Raw genomic sequence first — 21,593 nt, 5'->3', positions numbered from 1 at the left:
GCCTGTTGCCATGCTTAAATCAATTAAGATTCTATTAGTAATAGCTGCATACTATGATTGTGAGATTTGGCAGATGGATGTCAAAACAGCTTTTCTCAATGGACACATTGAAGAAAACATTTTCATGGAACAACCTAGGGGTTTTGAATCCCAAGATAGTTCCAAGGTATGCAAGCTAAAGCGATCCATTTATGGGTTGAAACAAGCTTCGAGGAGTTGGAACATCCGTTTTGATGAAGCCATTAAGTCATTTGGTTTTATCAAAAATGAGGATGAATCATGTGTATATAAGAAGGTTAGTGATAGTGCTATTACTTTCCTTATCTTATATGTGGATGACATTTTGCTGATGGGTAATGACATAGGTATGTTGACAGCTGTAAAGGTATGGTTGTCAAATACATTCTCCATGAAAAACTTAGGAGAGCAAACTATATTCTTAAAATTCACATCTATAGAGATAGAGCGAAAAGAATAATTGGTTTATCCTAAATTCTATACTTGGAAAAGGTGTTAAAGAGGTTTAACATGCTTGATTCCAAGAAAGGATTGTTACCAGTGAGACATGGTATCCACCTTTCTAAAGAGATGTCTCCAAAGACACCTGAAGAAAGAGATAAAATGGCCAGGATTCTATATGCTTCAGCTATTGGAAGTTTGATGTATGTAATGATGTGTACTAGGCCGGATATTGCACATGCTATTAGTTTGACCAGCATGTTTCAATCCAATCCAGGTTTAGAATACTGGATAGCTGTCAAGAATATCCTTAAGTACTTGAGAAGAACTAAGGATTTATTCTTGATTTATGGAGGTGGTGACTTGCAATTGGATGGTTATACTGATTCTAATTTCCAATCAGATATCGATGATAGAAAGTTTACCTCTGGGTTTGTGTTCATTTGCAATGGAGGTGCAGTCAGTTGGAAGAGTTCCAAACAGAGTACGACTGGTGATTCCACTACAGAGGCTGAGTATACTACTGCATCAGATGTTGCAAAAGAAGCTGTTTGGATAAAGAAGTTTGTGATAGAACTTGCAGTAGTTCCTTCCATTGAGTCAGCAGTTCCACTCTACTGTGACAACAATGGAGCAGTCATACAAGCTAAGGAACCCCGGTCTCACCAGAAATCTAAACACATAGAAAGGCGTTGCCACATCATCAGAGAAATAGTTGGGCGAGGCGATGTAGCCATATAGAAAATAGCATCAGCTGAAAATCCAGCTGATCCATTCACAAAGCCTATGTCACAAGCTCAGTTAAACCAACATCTTGAGAAAATGGGTCTAAGATATTATAATGAATGGCTCTAGTGCTAGTGGGAGATTGTTAGTAGCATGCCCTACAGCATATCATTTAGTATGTATTTTGTAAACATTTTAATTAATAAATGGCAATTTCACTTTTCTGTTTACATAATATATTTATGTGTAATAGAAAAGGTCCATTGATATTTTGTTAGAAATTCTATCCTTAAGTTGTTAAGAATATGAGTGACAGTATTTCTAGCACAAAGTATCATAAATTAGTTCACAATCAAGGATACTTCGCAATAAGGACATGACTTATCCAGAAAGATTTTAATCATGTTTATTCTCAAGGTATTTATATGAGATATAAATAAGATAAAATGGTGAGTCTCATGCCATATAACAAATATGATAGGCGCTTATACATGATAAGTAGGCCGAACCAGTGACACATATGACAAGCAAATGGAGTTTACTCTTATCAATGCATTGTCATATATCATATTAGTGCATATAATTTTTAGACCTGAGATAACACAGTTATCTTGTATGTAGGTAGTTTGAGTTTGATACTGTTTTCATACTTGTACTGCGTATGGGTATATGGGCATGTGTTAGCTCCTACTAGTTATATATGGAGGTAGGTGTTGTTCAAGATGGAATCTGTTACTCTAAGTAAATAGGGACAAAGTCCTATATTCATTTAATTGTTCTTGATGTTTCAAGTTCCTAGCCAGGACAAAAAAATTTAGTCAGAAAAGAGTTTTTGACAAGAAAATCTAATTAATCAAGAACTGGAATTAAAAGAGAACATAATATTCATAGCAAATGGGGTTTGACATAAATCATAACTCCAGCTCGAATTGAGATTTTGTAACAGAGAGATTCTAGTGCATGGTAACATATGATTATAGGTTCATTTAAAGGTATTCCTTGTTACTGATTAGGTGGCCATGGCATGCTATACTAGGTGTCAACCATAGTCTATGAGATGCCTAAAATGATTTAGAGAAATCATTTATAGTAAGAAAGAGTTCTGATGATATTAAGAGTTAATATCATATCTCATTGCCAATTAGTGATGAGCCTAATAAGTCACACACATACAAAAGTTAATCACTAAGTTAAATGTGATTTAATTGATTAATTAAAGAGTTTAATTGATTAATTAAATAGGTTTGATTTGCAATAAGATTGCAAAGTCCCTAGCATAGTTTGAAACCAAATCTAGTTTATTGGATGTATAGTATAAGTTAAATTTATATTTAAAGTGTTTAAATATGAATTTAATTATGAGAAATTAATTAATAGAGATTAATTAATTAATTTATATTTGATATAAATTGATTAGAAGAGGAGAAATAATTATTTTGGGTTGAGAACTCAAAATTAAAACACAAGGGTAATTTGATCATTTCACAGGGTAACATGTGACACCATGAGATGTTGACACATGACACCATATAAGTTTGCCATTTATCTTCCTATCATACAAGGTGATCAAAGTCAAAATTAAATCTAGCTTTGACACTTGGCTTAATGTGATTAGGTCAATTAAGATTAAGATGCAATCAGGTGATAACATGTGGCAAGGGTTTTAAGTGATGACTTAATTATATAAAGTGATGTTATGAGAAAACAAAAAATCAGCCAACATTCTTATTCTCTCTATGTGTAGCGGCACCTCTTCCTCTTTCTCCTCTCTTCATCTTCTCTCATCAATTCAAAGAGAATTGCCCATATTCCTTTGAATTAAAATTGCTAGAAATTGTTTCTAATGTCCTATACACATCTACAACCTCTCTAAAGGCAAATCCCTAATTTCTAATTGGTTGGCAAGGCTTGAGAAGCTGGTTTAGGGGCTGCTATTGGTGATCTTGGTGTGAACAAGCTAGAGGGACAACTCTTGGAGTCCTAGGTACTTCACAAAGGTACCAATTATATCTACAGTGCATCAAAAGGTTAGTGCACATATTATTCTTTTAATCTAGGGTTCTAATGAATTAATTTGTTAATTCAAAAATCTTAAATAGCAAACATAAATCCTAATACATATTAAAAGTGTTTTAATATGCAATTGAACATTGAAATCAATTAGGCACATAATGGATGTGGCATGATGCATGAAACCCTAAAAGAAAATTTTTGAATTCAATGTTCTAATCTAACAATTTTCATTCTTCCACTCCTTCAAATCACCCATAAAAAATACAAAACTAGTTGTACTTTTTCTATTATCAACATCTCCAGCAAAATTACCATCAGAAAATCCCACAAGCTTGAACTCATTAGATGAAGAATAAAATAACCCAAAATCAATGGTACCTTTAAGGTAACGTAGAATTCTTTTAGCAACATTCATGTGAGAGGAGACAGGAGCTTCCATAAAACGACTTACTAACCCAACTGCAAAGAGAATATCAGGTCTTAAGAATGTCAAGTATCTCAAGCTTCCCATAAGACTTTTAAAGAGAGTGGCATCTACCTTTTCCTCACTATCGAACTTTGACAACTTAACTCCACATTCCATAGGCATGTTCACAAGATTGCAGTCAAGCATTTTGAATTTCTCCAAAATTTTCTTTGCATATCCTTCTTGAGAAATAAAAAAGTCATCTTCCATTTGCTTCACCTCTAGGCCTAAATAGTAAGTCATGAGGCCAATGTCGGTCATCTCAAATTCAAAAGTCATTGTTTTCTTGAATTCTTCAAACAAGTTTGAATTGTTGCCCATGAAAATGAGATCATCCACATATAGACAAACAATTAAAATATCACCATTAGCATTCAGCTTCATATAAATAGCATATTCATGAAGACAACATATTAAACCATTATCTTGAAAGTACTTGTCAATCTGGCTATTCCATGCTCTCGGTGCTTGTTTTAGCCCATACAAAGCTTTCTTTAATCGCAACACTTTATTTTCATGCCCTTCAACCATGAAACCCAATGGTTATTCTACACTAACCTCCTCTTCAGGATAGCCATTGAGAAAAGCCAACTTCACTTCAAGTTGAAAGATTTTCCACTTCATTTGTGCTGAAATAGCTATGAATAAATGAATAGTCTCCATGCGTGCAACTGGTGCAAACATCTCTTCATAATCAACTCCATACTTTTGCTTGTATCCTTTAGCGGCAAGCCTTGCCTTATATCTTTCCACCTCTCCTTGAGAATTCTTCTTTGCCTTGTATACCCATTTGACATCAATAGATTCATGTCATTGAGGAAGAGTTGTTAGCTCCACATGTTGTTTTTCTTGATGGAATTGATCTCTTCTTCCATGGCTTGTCTCCATCTTGTATCTCTCATGGCTTCATCAAAATTCACGGGCTCACTGTCAAGGAAAAAACAAAACAAATAATTTATATCAAAGTTAATGTTCTCCTCGGTTTCATTATAAAGTTCTTGAATGCTTTTCATCTTTTGTGGCCTTTCACTTGAACTTTCTTGAGGGGTAGTTAATGTAACCTGATTTGGAGAAGGAGGTGGAGTTGTCTCTTGCAAAGGCACCATGGTCTCTTGGTCTTCCTCTCCAAAGTGTGGAAAGAAATCATAGACACCTTCTTCTTGTTGCTCCCATTTACAAGCCGCTTCTTCATCAAACTCTACATATTTACTCACCACAATCTTGCCATTACTTGGGTTGTACAATTTGTAGCCTTTTGAATTTGCATCATAACCAATGAAGACATGCTTGACACTTCAATCATCAAACTTAGATCTCTCTTGTTGTGGAATATAAGCATATGCAATGCTTCTAAAAACTCACAAATGATCAATGCAAGGCTTCTTTTTGATCCATACTTCTTGGAGAGTCTTATCTTTCACACCTCTTCTTAGAGATTTATTGGACAAATATACTGCACAAGACATAGCTTCGGCCCAAAATTCCTTGGGCATACATTTGGCTTTTAACATACATCTAGCCATGTTAAGAATTGTTCTATTTTTCCTCTCCGCAACACCATTTTGTTATCGTGATCTTAGAACTGTTAAGGGATGATGAATTCCATGAGATTCACAAAAATTATGGAATTCTTTGGAAGTGAATTCACCTCTTCTATTGGTTTTCAAAGATTTAATCTCATCACCACTATCTTTTTCTATAAGTGCCTTAAAATTTTTAAAAGCAACAAATGCATCCAACTTTTGGTTCAGAAAATAAACCCAAGTCTTTCGGCTATAATCATCAATAAAAAGTAGGAAATATTTGTTTTTACCAAATGAAGGTGGATTGATTGGCCCACAAACATCGACATGCACAAATTGGAGCAGCTTCGATGCTCTGTAGTGGCTTCTTTTGGAAAACTCCTTCTTGAATGCTTCCCAAGTAAACATGCTTCACACAGTTGATTTGGATGGTTGATCAAAGGCATCCCCTTCACCATCTTTTCTTTTCCCATCACCTTGAGTGCAGCAAAGTTTAAATGGCTAAATCTCATATGCCAACGCCATGCTTCATCTTCCACACTAGCCTTTAAGCATCTTGCTTCAATAGTCTTGAGATTCAACGCAAACATTCTATTCTTTGACATATGCACCTTAGCAATCAAATTAGCACTTTGATCTCTAAGCCAAAGACAACAATCTTTCATATGAATCTCGTACCCTTTTTCAAGAAGTTGGCCCAAGCTCAAAATATTACTCTTAAATTTTGGCACATAATAAATATTGGTAATAAGTGCACACCCACCATCCTTTGAAGAAATTAAAATTGTACCTCTCCCTTAAATTTGTACTTTTGAAGAGTCTCCAAAAGAAACATTTGCATTGATCTTCTCATTAAGTTCTACAAATTTTTCTTTATAGCCGCACATGTGATTGCTTGCTCCATTATCCAAGTACCATGAACTATGGTCATCATGATCTCCATCTTTGAATGCTAGTAATAAGCTTGGTTCCTCTCCATCTTGTTTATCATTAACAAGATTAACTTTCTCCTCCCTATTATTTGAAGTGCCACGACATTCCCAAGAATAATGACCATATTTGTGACAATTGTAGCATTCAATGTTAGACTTTTCAAACCTTCTTTCATTTGATCTATAATAGTTTCCTCTTCCTCTTCCTCCTCCATGACCTCTACTTGATTGTTGGCTTTTATCTTCATTGTTGGCATGGTCTTGATTGCTTCTTCTTTTCGTTACTTGACCATGACCATGACTGCGCCCTCTACCTCTTCCTTGTCCTCTTTGGCTTTCATCATCATTCAAAGAAACCTTGGTTTTGAGGATTTGCTCTAAAGACTCTTCTTGTCTTCTTTTCATTTTGTCTTCATGAGCTTGCAAAGACTCCTCTAACTCCTCAATTGTCATGGAGTCTAAATCTTTTAACTCTTCAATGGCACACACCACATAATCAAATTTTGGTGTCAAAGATCGAAGAATTTTCTCTACCACACGAACATCTTCTACCTTCTCACCAAATCTCTTCAATTGGCTCACTATAGACTTCACCCTCATGCAAAAATCCAAAATGGATTCAACATCCTTCATTCGCAAAGCTTCAAATTCACCTCTTAACATTCGGAGTCACACCTTTTTCACTCTGTCAAATCCTTGGAGGGAATTTTTCAAAACCTCCCAAGCTTGCTTTGCATAAGTAGCATCGGCCACCTTCAAGAACATAGATTCATCCAAACCTTGATGGATGAGAGCAAGAGCCTGTTGATCCTTCTTCCTTGCTTTTGCTAAAGCATCCTTCTCATTTTGAGATAACGATGCTTCATCTTCGGGTGGAGTAAAGCCTTTATCAACAATATCCCACACATCTTGTGAACCAAGCAAGGCTTTCATATGAATACACCAACTCTCATAATTTTCTTTTGTAAGTCGACGAAATTGAAAAGAAAAAAGACCATTGCTAGCCATTTCTCAAATTGTTCAAGATTAAAGAAAAAGGCTCTAATGCCACTTTGTTGGAAAAGAAAGAGGAAAGAAAATACTATTTTGTATTCTACATATATTAACTTTCAAGTACAAGGGATATATATAGGAGTTTAGTAAACCCCTCAAGTTCTAATTACATGAACCTAAGTTAATATTTATGCATGAACCATCCAAGAAACCCAAAAAGACACATACTTTGAACTATTACATTAATTATATTTAATCACCAAGAAAAAACTAAAAGACAAATGGACCTAGACATATATAGACAATTGCAAATTATTTTTTTCAACATGTAAACCAAAAGAAATGATAAATAAAAAAGGCAAAGACACGTAAATTGTACATCTCACTAAGTTCATAACGACAAATACACAATAATTAGTTCGAAGGCCCCATAAAAGAAACTTTAGAAATTAAATAAATCAATAAATAGGTCGTACAATATAGGAACTCAAATAAAGCATGCAACCAAAACATATGAAGAAATCTACAAAAGCACTCTTTAGTCACATTTTTCTTTTCATAGGATTATACTGCCTAAATTTCTTTTCTGTCTCATATTAAATCCCTTTTTTTAATGATCAACTCCTATCATTTCAAGTCGGAAAATTTCAGAATTAAAATGGGCAAAATATAAGAACTCAGCAACTCACTATTTAAAGAAGCAAAATATCCAATTTATTTCTCATGCCTATGACTTGAGCATATTCATGAACTTTCAGTTCTCCAAACATCAAATAGATCTCTTAGGTTCCCAATGGTATCATTTAAGCCAATTTATAAACTTAAATCAAATGAAAATTTAAAAATTGAAGTTTACCCATTCAAAGCTTAGTCCTTATACTACTCAAAATCCACTCTGGAAGGAAAAAGGGAGCTGCTGCCTCAAAATCCACTACCTCACCTTACCGCCACCTATCAAGCGCTATAGTCACCACCACTACAACCACTATCATTCAACTATCAATCGCTACAACTATTATAACTTATTATTAACACTATAAATAAATTAAATATTAAAATTAAAATTATCATTAAATTATACTATTTATATTTTTTAATTAAAAATAAAAATATAGTAATAATTATATTACATTACAATATTGATTACATTAAATAATAGATTATATTGCATTATATTACGTTCTACTAAATATAACATAATTGTTTCATTAATAAATCGTTTAGATTTGTTTTTCTTTCCAATTGATGAATTGGATACCTTATTAAAAATAAACAATAAAATTATTTTCGATATAAAATAAATAACAAGATCTTTGGCCTGTTGGTTTTCGTTTTGTTTTGTTGCCAACAGCTGTTTGTTCTCTGTGGACATGGTATCTGGTTCCACTTTCTGATTTTCTTGCTTTTGGTGTTTGTAACTCCTATCTTAAAGTTTTAATAAATTAATCAGGTTACAAAAAAATTAAACAAATGCATAATAAGTTGCCAGGAAATAGAGATAGCAGTTAGTTTAGCCGGAAAGGTATCCTGCGACATCCCAACTTAAGCTAGAGAAAAGCCAGCAAGTAATTTGAACATAATCGCTTGTCGAAGACATTAGCTTTTTAATTATTCTTCAGGCTGATGATTCAAAGCAGATTATTGGAATTGATGATAATATATGAGTCCCTGATTCGAATATTTTTTTTTTTTTTGTCTTCTTTTTTCCTTAGGAAATAAGAAAAAGTTGGTATCGCAAGAATTTTCCTTAATTAATTTTACAATTAAATTAGCAAGATAATTCTGTCCTCTTCTAATCTCACAAATACCCATTTAAATAGTCACATCCTTGATAGTGTACTTCCATTATATTTCTAAGATTTTTCTTGAACGATTATCTGCTGCCCTTGACATGTCTTCTTCAATTACAGAACTCCTTTTCTGTTCGTTCGTTCGTTCTTGTTTTTTAGTAGTCATGATTCTCATTATATTCTTCCTACTAATGTCTCCTGCCACTGCATTATCCTTCAACTTCACCAACTTCAACGAGAGTATTCATGACGTAAGATATGAAGGAGACGCATATCCTTTAGATTCTGCAATTCAGCTCACGGATGACCAGAATGATCTCACAGGCCATGTGACATATTTGGAACCGCTGCATCTTTGGGACAAACCAACAGGCAATCTCGCTAGCTTGACCATCAATTTCTCCTTCTCCATCGGTGCATAAAATATTACTTGAAGCGGTGATGGGTTTGCGCTGTTTCTTGCTCATTTGGATTATCATATACCTGATATCCAACAAGGTAGTGGTCTTGGTCTTGCCAGTGGGAACCAAACATTGAACTCCACAGACAATCCATTTGCTGCTGTGGAGTTCTGCCTACCATAATCCATGGGATCAAGAGGATGGTGATCATGTAAGCATTGACATCAGTTCATTAAGATTTTCTAAAAGTACGAAATGGTATAGCAGTCTTGATGGAAGAAAAATGGATGCTGGAATTAGCTATAATTCTAGTTCCAAAAATCTCTGTGTTTACTTCACTGGAGTAACAGAAGGTATCATTGTTCCACAGGTTCTTCGCCTTCAAATTGATCTAAGGGATCACTTGCCTGAATGGGTTGTGGTTGGTTTTTCAGCTGCTACAGGATTATACTCCGAGTTCCACACCATCCACTCATGGTCTTGCAATTCATATTTCTCTTCACCTCCACCTCCTTCCTCCTCATATCCTCCTTCCCATATTCCTCACTGTCCTCCCAAAAATGATAAATACAAGGTGTTAATGATAGTGGGATTGTCAGTTGCTTGTTTGTTTTAGTAATATCGGTGATCTACATGTATAAGAAGCACAGGACAAAAAAAGATGGTTCCTCTAGAGATCCGAATAGAATAGACTCAATAAAGGGAAAAAAAAAATTCAGTTCCAGATCATTATGGAGGAGGCATAGAACCTAGTCCAACACAAGATCGGGTCATCGAGATAGGAAATGAACCAGCCAGTAGTCAGATTGCAGGAAATGTAGAAAATGGTGCTGATACTGTTCGGAGCAGTACAGTAGAGGGTGAAGGAGACGGTGCACAGAGCAGAGAGTTCCTGCTACAGTCCAGAATGGAGAAACTGAAATCCATTCATGCAGTGCTCAAACTACACAGGAAATAGGAACTTATTCATCACCTGTAAGAACCGAGACCTCTGTTAATGCACTCTTGGGCACAATAAAATCCGAGACCTCTGTTAATGCACTCTCTGGGCTCAATGAAATTCAAGCTATAATTCCTAATTAATTTGGTGATTGCCAAAAATTGTTACAATGATTATCAAGCTAATAAAAGCATGGCAAATTAAAACTGTAAACCTTGGTGTGTTCGGTATCGTTTGTGTGTTTCTTGTTTTTGATGCATACATTTTGCATAATCATTTAGATTTAATTTCATAGCTATTTTATTTGATTATTAGTCACTTTTAGCTAATTTCATTAGTTATTTAGTTAGTTTTTCATAATTATCAATTTTGGATTAATTTGTAAATTTTACTTTGTTTTGTAGGAAAAATGGTGTTTTTGAAGGACTAAAAATAAATTTTACTTATGAGGAATGATTTCTGCAGCCAAAGATGTCAAAAATAAGTTTCAAAGTTGAAGTATGCATTGGCCAAATTGCGCATAACTTGCCGCATAAGCTATGCAGATCTGCATAAGGAGAAGAAACACTGTTCCAATATCTGCCGAATTGTGCATAAGTTGCCGCATAACTTATGCAGATTCGTGCCTCCCTTATGCAGCCTCACAGAATTGTGCATAACTTATGGGCTTGGTCATGCAGTTTCGCATAAGAGAGCCAGAAACCAGCCGAAAATTGCATAAGGGACTGCATGACTTATGCAGTCCACTTATGCAATCCCACAAAGACTTCATTAATGAGCTGGCAGAAGATTCTCTCAGAAAATCTCACCTCAAACACCCCATTTTAGAGCTCCATGTCAGAAAAAATTATAAATAGATCCTTATCCCATTTTAGAAAGGGGGAAGAAAGAAAGGAAGAGAAGGGAAAGGAGAGGGCAGCAGCTGAAGAGTCACAATCGTCTCCCACACCATTTCCAACCAGATTTAGAGATTTCTTTCTTTTCTTGCATTTTTCCTACCTTTCTAGTGTTGGGCTTCTTGTTTCTTAGCTTAGATTAAAGCTTTATTTCCATATTAACTCAGAATATCTTGTAAATATTATGGATAGTTAGTAGTTTTCATTTGATTCTGGAGTAAGGGTTGTAATATTTGAGATATTTTGTGGATTTTGATTGGGTAATCCATATTTTGTGGTCTTAATGAGTTTTATTCATTTCTTGTGTGCTTAATGACATGCTTAATGTAGGATCCCATTAAGTGATGTTCTTAATCCATGGTTGAGGCACCGAAAGGAGAAGGCCTTATGATAGATAATCAAGAAATTGGACTTAATTAACTTAGATCTAGAAATAGACTAAGGATTAAAAGGATTTACAGATTAATTAAGGAACTTAATAGGTCTTGATTAACTCTAACTCCACGAAAATAGGATTAGATTGATTAAAGCACTCTTTGTCTCACTCGAAAGGGTATTCAAAGGATTTAAGAATTAATTTCCTTAAAACCCATATGTTTCATAAGATTGGATAACCAATTTAAAATCCCAAAATAACTTGAATATGAAATCCCGAACTCCGGAATCGCCTTTTTATCATTGTCAATTTCTAATTGAATTTAATTACTTGCCATTTTAAATATTGCCATATTTGAATTTGCTTATTTTAATTTGATGCAAATTTAGTTAAATCATTACATAGTTGAATAGATTATTAATTTTGCACATATAGATTTCATACTCCAATACCCATCAATTTATTGCTTTAATTTCCAAAATAGTTCAATTTAGTCAACTTTTTATATCAAAAATTCAATCATTAACACAACTCCTCGTGGGAACGATATCTTTTCTATATTACTTGTACGACCCGTGCACTTGCGGTTGGGCCACATCAAGTTTTTGGCGCCGTTGCCGAGGAGTTGTTTGTTTAAAATTGAATTCTTGATTATTTTAGTTGTTTATAGTTTTATCTTTGTTATCTTTTCATTTTGTGTTTGTTTGTTCTTTTTTAGGTACTCTTAATCTTTTATGAGAAGAGCTAGAAGCACAAGTGACACTTCCTTATTGTTTAATCCTGAAATTGAGAAATTTTGTAAAGCCAACAAGAAAGAAACCAGAAGGAGAAAAGAAGCATTGAGAGAAACTGAATTAGAAGCAGACATGGCTGATGAAAGAATTAGAATTGGTGTCGATAATGCTGGAAATGGTCGAAACAATGAAAATGTAGCCCAAGGTGAAGAAGTTGTAAATGCTAATGTGCCTAGGGGAAGTATGATGGATTATGCTTTTCCTCGTTTTGATGACTGATGTGGTGAATCCGCAAGTATACGGGTCGTATCAAGTAATAGAGTGATAAGTAAAGTATCGTTCCCACGAGGAATTATGTTTGAGTACTAGACTATGGTTATTTCGATTATTTAGACTAATGACAATTTGTAAGAACTAATTTTACTAAATTCAGCAATTTAAGTAGAAAATAAAGAAAATAGGTAATGGGTAATGTAAATAAAGTGTTAATCTAAGCAAAAATTAACTAAATTAATAATGGGTAAGCAAAAACAAAGACTAATTAATAGTAAAATTGATTCCAAAGTTGGGGTTTATGAATTAAGTCTATTGGGATTTGTCTTGGGTCATCCAATTTTAAAAGAAAATAGAGTTTGAAGGTGATTGATTCTAAAATCCTTTGATATCTTTTTCAAGCAAACCAAAGAGTATTTTAAGAAAACCAAACCTACTTTCGTACGATATTTGATTAACTTAAAACCCATTAAGTTTTGTAATCAATCAATGAATCCTCTTAAAGCCCTAGTTTATTTCTAAATCTAGGGGATTTCAAGTTCTAATCCTTGATTATCTATCAATGATTTTCACCTTTCGGTCCTTCAATCAAAGATTAAAAACTAAACCCAATGGGATCCAACATTAGGTAAGTCATAAAGCACACAAAGAAAAGAATCAAAACTCATATTTATATAAATCTAGATAAAACCCAATCCAAATCCACAAATAGATTCAAAATAGTGCAACCCAACTCTGAAATCTTAGAAAAACTATTCTATCATGATAAAATTTACAAGAGGAAATGATAAAGCTAGCAAAAGAAACATAAAAATAGACTAAGAAATAGAAAAACCCAGGGGAAGGAGAGCCCAAAACTCTAAAAAACTGCAAGTGGACATCACTTGGCAACAGCTCTCTAGCAGAAATGGCGTGCTCCTTCTCCTTCTTATTCTTTCTTGCATTTTTTTTTTCTTTTTCTTTGTTTCTTTCCGTTTTTCTCTCTTTTCTCCCCCCTTGCAAAAGCTAGGAAATGATGAATTTATATGGTCCCAAAAAGTTGCCCTAAAAGTAAATAAGAGCCAAGGAGTGGATAGGAAATGAGGTGTAAAATTATCCAAGTCAGCAGCACTATTCACGTTCTGGGCAGTCTGCTTAGGGTTCGGCTTAACCCTAAGCAGCTTCTTAGCAAATTTTAGCCTCAGTCGACTGCTCGCTTAAGGTTAAGGGACCTTCAGCAAATCTCGGCAGACTTAGAGTAGAATGGACTCTTTTGTGGTGCTTGACTTGTCTTTGCTCCTTAACTACTGCCGCTTTACCCTAAGCATGACCTTAAGCAAAGTCTCAAGCAAATTTCGGCTAACTTGCTCTTTCAAAGCTTGATATCTTCAACTTTCCTCCATGCTTAAAGAATCCCAAATTTCTTCAAATCACTTCCTAATGCACTCATTGATCCTCGATTTGCCACAAAATCCTATCAAAAACAACAAAATTACAAAAATCAAATATAAAGTATCTAAAATTAACAAATAAACTAAAATAAAGCTAAAAACATAAAATATACTAAAATATAAGGGCAAAATGGATGCAAAACCACCCTAAAATGCCTATATGAAATGAGTGTAACAAATTCCCCCAAACTCAAACCTTTGCTTGTCCTCAAGCAAATTAAAACAATTAATACAATTTGGGGTACCTTACCTTAAATTTATAAAAATTACTTATCCAAACTCTCAAGCTTACCTTTAGCCACCAACAAACCATATACCCACTTTCAAGATGCAAAGAATTCAATCCTTACCAAAGTTATCACCATTTAGCCTTGGGTCAATTATTCATATCATCAAGCCCAAACCAATCAATCACAAAGAATAATCATGCCTAAATAGACTATAGGGTAATCCACAAACTAAAGTGTCTCAAATAATGATGGAAGTAAATGAATGGATTAATGATATCACAATCCCATAGGCAATTCTCCTATTCCAATCTCCACTAATGTAGCAAAACACCATCAAAAGATCAAAAGGACTTTCAAGGGTTATAATGGGGCTAAGGGGGTGATAATGTGGCTAACAAAGAAAGGATAAAGGTAACAAAATATGAGAATAATCAAATTATTAAAAGATCAAGACACACAAAATTTTTTTTCTCTTTTTTTTTTTTTTTCAAATGGGGGAAGGAACTTTACAACTATTCACCAATGCTAGCATATAATTTTGAAGCTTTTAGAGGGACTACATAAATAACATTGACTTTGAATTATAATTGTCCCTTTCAATTCACCCCCAAACTCATTTCTTTGTGTACTTGGTTGGTGAATTACTTTACATACCATAATTGAATTTGCTAGCTTTCTCCCTTTTTTTTTTTTTTTTTTTTTTTTGAATCAAAACTCCCAACTAATTATTATTATTTTTTTTTAAGTGTATCTATCATTCAAAGAATTATTCTCATGGAGGGTAGGTAAGTGTTTGAGTTTATGGCTAGGCATTAATGTGGGTTTCAAAGAAATAAGAGGGATAAATGTAGGCTCAAATTGGTTTCAAAGGAAATTTTGAAGTGAGGTTGGCTAAGGCTAAAATGTGGGTTTAAAATTTAAAGAATGCCTAGATCATTTCTTTTTCAAGTGCATGCTATGATTTCGCCTTGAAAGGATTAGAAAGATTGTTCTAGGATTGGTGAGACATCAATTAGCTACTTCTCACCCTTGAGTTTTCTCTAAGCACTCAAAGTCAATGCAATTGATTGGGTGGCCCTTGGCTAAGAAGATATAAACTAAAGCAAGAATCTAATAACTTTGCACCTATCTAGAACTTTCAATCCATCAAACCCTTCTAAAAGTAAGCTCAATTGCTCTTCAAAGCAATTCTCAATCCTCTAAGGACAAGGTAAAAAAAAAAAAAATTATTTTTTATGATATGCATGATCCTAAAATGAATGCATAAATCAAATTAAAACTAAGTGTAATCTATATGAAAACTATATGCAAATGTATGTGTATAAGTATAGACATGTGTGTGGTATATGTATAAGTGTATGGATTATCTATATATAGATGAATGAAATGCAATAAATGAATAAATGAAAATTTTAAAAATTTTGCAAAAATTTTGCCCTCACCCCCAAACTCAAATGAAACATTGTCCTCAATGTCTAAAATGAATGCAAAGATGGGCAAAATTGTGTAAACTAATCAATTAATGTAATATATACAATTGGGGATTAAATCAGTATAAGCTCAAGAATTCAAAATTAGCTCAAAATGATATTAACAATGAAGCTTTAGAGAGAAAAATGTGAAAAGGTATCCCAAATGTATGAATTTACACTGCTTAAGATGTTGCTTAACCTGCTGCGTAGGGTAAAGCAAAAGCATAAGCATTGGCATAAGCACTGGCAACATACCATAAGCATAAATAGTAGAAGGGTAAACTGTTACCTCCAAATGATGTGAAACAGATGCGGCTCAAAGAAAATTGTGCAACTCATCAATGTCAACAAAATTAGGATTGAAGAAAAGATAAAGTGCAAAAATAATGTGCAAGAAGATGAAAAAGTGTAAAGAAATAAGATCTAACAGTTAAATAAAGGATTAAACTAAAAAGCATTCACAGAATAACTATGTCCATAGCAGAAAATAAAATAAAAGTTTGAAGATTAAAATAAACAAATTACAAAATAAACCTAACACAGAAACTAAAACTGAATTGAAAAACTAGTACTGTTACTGCTATTGCAACTGCACTAAAATTAATACTAAATTGTCACTGCTCAAGCTCTGTATCAAGGCTTTGTTCTTTGCATCGTGGTCCGCCTGTGTTTTGCAGTAGGTTCATTGTGGTCTGAAGCTTTAGAAGCAGTTTCTAAATTTTCTGTGAGGTCTTTCATTTCTTGAAGCATGTAAAATGAGAGTTGTGGCTTATCGGGAGTGTGGGCGAGGGTTTTATAAAAATGGCAAGTTTTGGGCTTTTTAAAATGTGGGACAGACAACTGATAATCTGGGCTGTGCTTGGGGTTAAGCATAAGGTTCAGCAGAATTTGCTTAAGACTCTGCTTGACAAGCAACATCATCAGCAAGTTTCGGCAGGTTTTGAGAAAAATTGTGATTTTACTTACCAAAAACAGTCCAAAAGCTATGGAATGCTATCATGACCCTCAGCAATTACCAAATACACACAAACACCATAAAATTAAAGAATTTTAGCTCATCATCTCTCATAAACTTAGTAAGCATAGCACATGTTCATTTAGCTTTTTGCAATCATTGTTCATTTTAAGCACCCATTGTGACTACCTTTTTGCACATTTAATGAAATGGTCTCCTTTCTAAACTTATACCAAAAGCACATTTTCAGCAGCATTTGAGACAAGTTCCAAACATTCAAAAATTGCAGAAAAGACATAGAAATTGACTTTTTAAGCAGCATGAACAGTAGCATGAACAAGAATAAAATCTGCAGATCGCAAAACTAGAAGCAATTCAAACAAAAACATGTAAATTCCTAACAAACTACAAAATTATGTATACACTAAAAGGTAAAACTTAACAAACACTATTTTTGCACTTCAATAAAGCTCACATCAGTCCTAAATATCAAAATTGATCCTCATTCAAGTTGTATATCACAGAATTTACACAAGACACAAAATTAAACATGTGCTATCAAGTAGATTGCAATATCAGCAATTTAGCACAAGTTTAAAGGTGTTACTGTTCACAAGCACTGGATAAAGTGCAGAATGTTGCTTATACTTGCTTCCCTTCAATTCTTTCTTTTTGCTACAATTGTTAATTTGCCCCATCTTCATAAATGACCTACAAAAGATAAGTAAATGTCACTTTTGAGTTTAATGAGGGTAAAAACTAAAAATGAAAATGAAAAGAAATGGAAAATTAATAAACTATAAAAGGATATGCTTGGGTTGCCTCCCAAGAAGCGCTTATTTAGGGTCATTAGCTTGACCCCCTCAAATATGCTAATCAAAAAGCGGCTTCCTTCCATAATAATTATCATATAATATGACATATGGGTCTTGATGTAAAGTGCCCTCAAGATTGGCCAGATTTGAAGCAAATTTGCATGTAGCATGAACAACACTTGGAGTTGAATCACATGCTTGGGTTGAAGAAAGCTTAAGCTCATGTAGGATATAAAATGATGAAGGAGGTATCCATGAGAGAAAAGGGTCTTCTGGTGGTGTATGTGAAAGATCCATCAATGACCTCAAGTTAATGGTTTTATCAATTTCCTCAACCACCAACTTCTTTTCTAACTCATTTCCATATAAGCCCTCTTCTAATGACTCTCTAAGGATAAAAGAGTTGTTTCCTTCAACTTTAAGTTCTATTTCTTCTTCAAGTAACTCATTTTCTTGTGGAAACTCTATTGGTAACTCATCTTCAAAGGATTTTTCTTTTTCTGATTGAGGCTCCACTTCTTCTGCAGATTCAAATTCCCATGAAGCATTATCATAGTTTAACCCATTGTCCCCAGCTTGAGTATTTTGTTCCTCCTCATAAACTCCATTCATCATCTTAATTGATAGCTCATTTTTCTTCATTGATGTTTCAAGATCATCCAATTTAGCTACCATCTCTTTAAGTTTCATTCCTTGGTCTTCTTGAATCTTCAATAATTGGTTAAAGAGATTTTCAAATTTATCTTCTGTCTCTTCATGTCCCACTCCTTTCTCTTCTTCAAACTCAAATGATTGGTCTGAAATATTGGGTTGTTTGTGGTATGGGGGATATTGGTGACTCCAACCCTGCAGTGAAGGGTCCCAATGCCAATGGTAATCAAAATCCGCCATGTCATTCAACAAGTGAATGACATCCTCATGACCTCTTTGAAGAACATGATCACCAGTTGCCCAAGCTCCATAATCTACCCAATTTCTTGTCGCTTCATCCAAACCATCATAGAAACAAAGAATTAGAGACTGATTTGAAAGGTTGTGGTTGGAAAATCTCTCTACCATATCATTAAATCTTCCCCAAGCAGCATAAAAGGGCTCCAAGTGCAGTTGAGCAAAACTTGTGAAGACTTGTACGTGAAACATTTTGAAATACCTCACAAGATAAGCAAATGGAAACAAAATTAGAAAGAAAAATTCAAAAAGAAAAACACGAAGTAAAGTAATAATAAAAGAAAATTAAAAAGAAAATGTCTAAATTAACCAAACAACCAAATCATCTAATATCAAACAACAATTCCCCGGCAACGGCGCCAAAAACTTGATGTGGTGAATCCGCAAGTATACGGGTCGTATCAAGTAATAGAGTGATAAGTAAAGTATCGTTCCCACGAGGAATTATGTTTGAGTACTAGACTATGGTTATTTCGATTATTTAGACTAATGACAATTTGTAAGAACTAATTTTACTAAATTCAGCAATTTAAGTAGAAAATAAAGAAAATAGGTAATGGGTAATGTAAATAAAGTGTTAATCTAAGCAAAAATTAACTAAATTAATAATGGGTAAGCAAAAACAAAGACTAATTAATAGTAAAATTGATTCCAAAGTTGGGGTTTATGAATTAAGTCTATTGGGATTTGTCTTGGGTCATCCAATTTTAAAAGAAAATAGAGTTTGAAGGTGATTGATTCTAAAATCCTTTGATATCTTTTTCAAGCAAACCAAAGAGTATTTTAAGAAAACCAAACCTTCTTTCTTAATATATTTTATTAACTTAAAACACATTAAGTTTTTTAATCATTCAATTAATACTCTTAAACCCCTAGTTTATTTCTAAATCTAGGGGATTTCAAGTTCTAATCCTTGATTATCTATCAATGATTTTCACCTTTCGGTCCTTCAATCAAAGATTAAAAACTAGACCCAATGGGATCCAACATTAGGTAAGTCATAAAGCACACAAAGAAAAGAATCAAAACTCATATTTATATAAATCTAGATAAAACCCAATCCAAATCCACAAATAGATTCAAAATAGTGCAACCCAACTTTGAAATCTTAGAAAAACTATTCTATCATGATAAAATTTACAAGAGGAAATGATAAAACTAGCAAAAGAAACATAAAAATAGACTAAGAAATAGAAAAACCCAGAGGAAGGAGAGCCCAAAACTCTGAAAAACTGCAGGTGGACATCACTTGGCAGCAGCTTTCCAGCAGAAATGGTGCGCTCCCTCTTCTTCTTATTCTTTCTTGCGTTTTTTTTTTCTTTTCTTTTTCTTTGTTTCTTCCCGTTTTCTCTTCTTGTGTCTTCTCTTGCAAAAGCTAGGAAATGATGAATTTATATGGTCCCAAAAAGTTGCCCTAAAAGTAAATAAGAGCCAAGGAGTGGATAGGAAATGAGGTGTAAAATTATCCAAGTCAGCAGCACTATTCACGTTCTGGGCAGTCTGCTTAGGGTTCGGCTTAACCCTAAGCAGCTTCTTAGCAAATTTTAGCCTCAGTCCACTGTCGCTTAAGGTTGCTGCACCTTCAGCAAATCTCGGCAGACTTAGAGTAGAATGGACTCTTTTGCTGGTGCTTGACTTGTGCTGCTCCTTAACTACTGCCGCTTTACCCTAAGCATGACCTTAAGCAAAGTCTCAAGCAAATTTCGGCTAACTTGCTCTTTCAAAGCTTGATATCTTCAACTTTCCTCCATGCTTAAAGAATCCCAAATTTCTTCAAATCACTTCCTAATGCACTCATTGATCCTCGATTTGCCACAAAATCCTATCAAAAACAACAAAATTACAAAAATCAAATATAAAGTATCTAAAATTAACAAATAAACTAAAATAAAGCTAAAAACATAAAATATACTAAAATATAAGGGCAAAATGGATGCAAAACCACCCTAAAATGCCTATATGAAATGAGTGTAACAATGACTTGAGAGATAGTATAGCAAGACCAAGAATTGATGCAAATAGTTACAAGATGGATTTTGGAGTTCTTCAAATGATTCAAAATTCCCAATTTGGAGGACATCCTTCTGAAAATCCACACACACATCTAAAGAAGTTTGCTATGATTTGTGATATGTAAAAACAACCAGGAGTGTCTGATGATGCAGCAAGATTGAAGCTATTCCCATTCTCTTTGAAAGATAGAGCATTGGATTGGCTTGATTCTTTACCTCACAACTCCATCACAAATTGGGAGTAACTCACTGATGCATTTCTTGCACAATATTTTCCACCTAGAAAAACTCAAGAATTGAGGAATCAAATGACAGCTTTTAGACTAAGAGAAGATGAAACTCTCTATAAATCATGGATGAGATGGAAGGAATTAGAGAGACAATGCCCACATCATGCCATTCCAAAATGGATGATAAATCAGAATTTTTACAAAATGTCACTCCTGCAATGAGAGGGATTATTGATGCTCAAACAGGAGGAGAATTTATTATGAAGCATGAAGATAAAGCTTATGAGCTATTGGAGAAAATTGCAAAGAATACTCATCTTTGGAGTAGTCCAAGAGGACCAGCTCCATCTCAAAAGAGGCAAGCTGCTGGAATGTATGACCTTGATCCATTCAACATGATTAATGCAAAGTTTGATGCACTTACAAATGTTTTGGCTAAGAAGATGGAAGAATTAAGTATGTTGGTTAGTTCATCATCATCATCTGGAAGTTCACAACAAGTGGCTTATGCAGAGGGAACTACCAGCTGTGGAGTAGACTATGGAGAGCAAGCTGCATATGTTGGTAATTATGGAAACAAACAAATGGGGAATCCTTACTCTCAAACTTATAATCCAACTTGGAGGAATCATCCCAACTTTTCATGGGGAAATCAGCAAAGTCAAGTTCCAAATCAGAATTTTCAACCACAACAGCAACAAGGAATCCCATATCAACAAAATAGGCAACCATTGCCTAATTTTCAGCAGAAAAATATGAATCCTCCACCAAAACAGCAAGAACAAATTTCCACCACAAAAGCTTTATTACAATAGATTCTTGCTAACCAAACTAAGCATGATGAAGAGATGAGAGAGATGAAAGCAAGGCTGGAACAAATGCAAACACATAATAGGATGCTAGAAAATCAGATTGCACAACAAGCATGCTCATCAAGTACCAATTCTATGGGGAAACTTCCTAGTCAAACAGAAAATCC

At 34.1% G+C, this 21,593-nt stretch overlaps 1 protein-coding gene and 1 non-coding gene across 2 annotated transcripts; one reads left to right on the top strand and one right to left on the bottom strand.

Annotated features, from left to right (window-relative positions):
- Window positions 1-9,093: 9,093 nt before the first annotated feature.
- Window positions 9,094-9,919, top strand: LOC131172810 (agglutinin-2-like). Its single transcript, XM_058134341.1, has 3 exons — window positions 9,094-9,274; window positions 9,401-9,470; window positions 9,568-9,919. Exons 1-3 carry the CDS (start codon window positions 9,094-9,096, stop codon window positions 9,917-9,919), a joined length of 603 nt encoding a protein of 200 aa, XP_057990324.1.
- A 10,758-nt stretch (window positions 9,920-20,677) lies between these two features.
- Window positions 20,678-20,784, bottom strand: LOC131173529 (small nucleolar RNA R71). The gene has a single exon (XR_009143845.1). It is a non-coding gene; the product is annotated as a small nucleolar RNA R71 (small nucleolar RNA).
- Between the last annotated feature and the right edge of the window lie 809 nt (window positions 20,785-21,593).

Source organism: Hevea brasiliensis, chromosome 14 (genome assembly GCF_030052815.1).
Source record: "Hevea brasiliensis isolate MT/VB/25A 57/8 chromosome 14, ASM3005281v1, whole genome shotgun sequence".
Classification (NCBI taxonomy): domain Eukaryota; kingdom Viridiplantae; phylum Streptophyta; class Magnoliopsida; order Malpighiales; family Euphorbiaceae; genus Hevea; species Hevea brasiliensis.
Note: the sequence above shows the minus strand (reverse complement) of the source record. Positions and strands in the feature narration are given on the sequence as shown.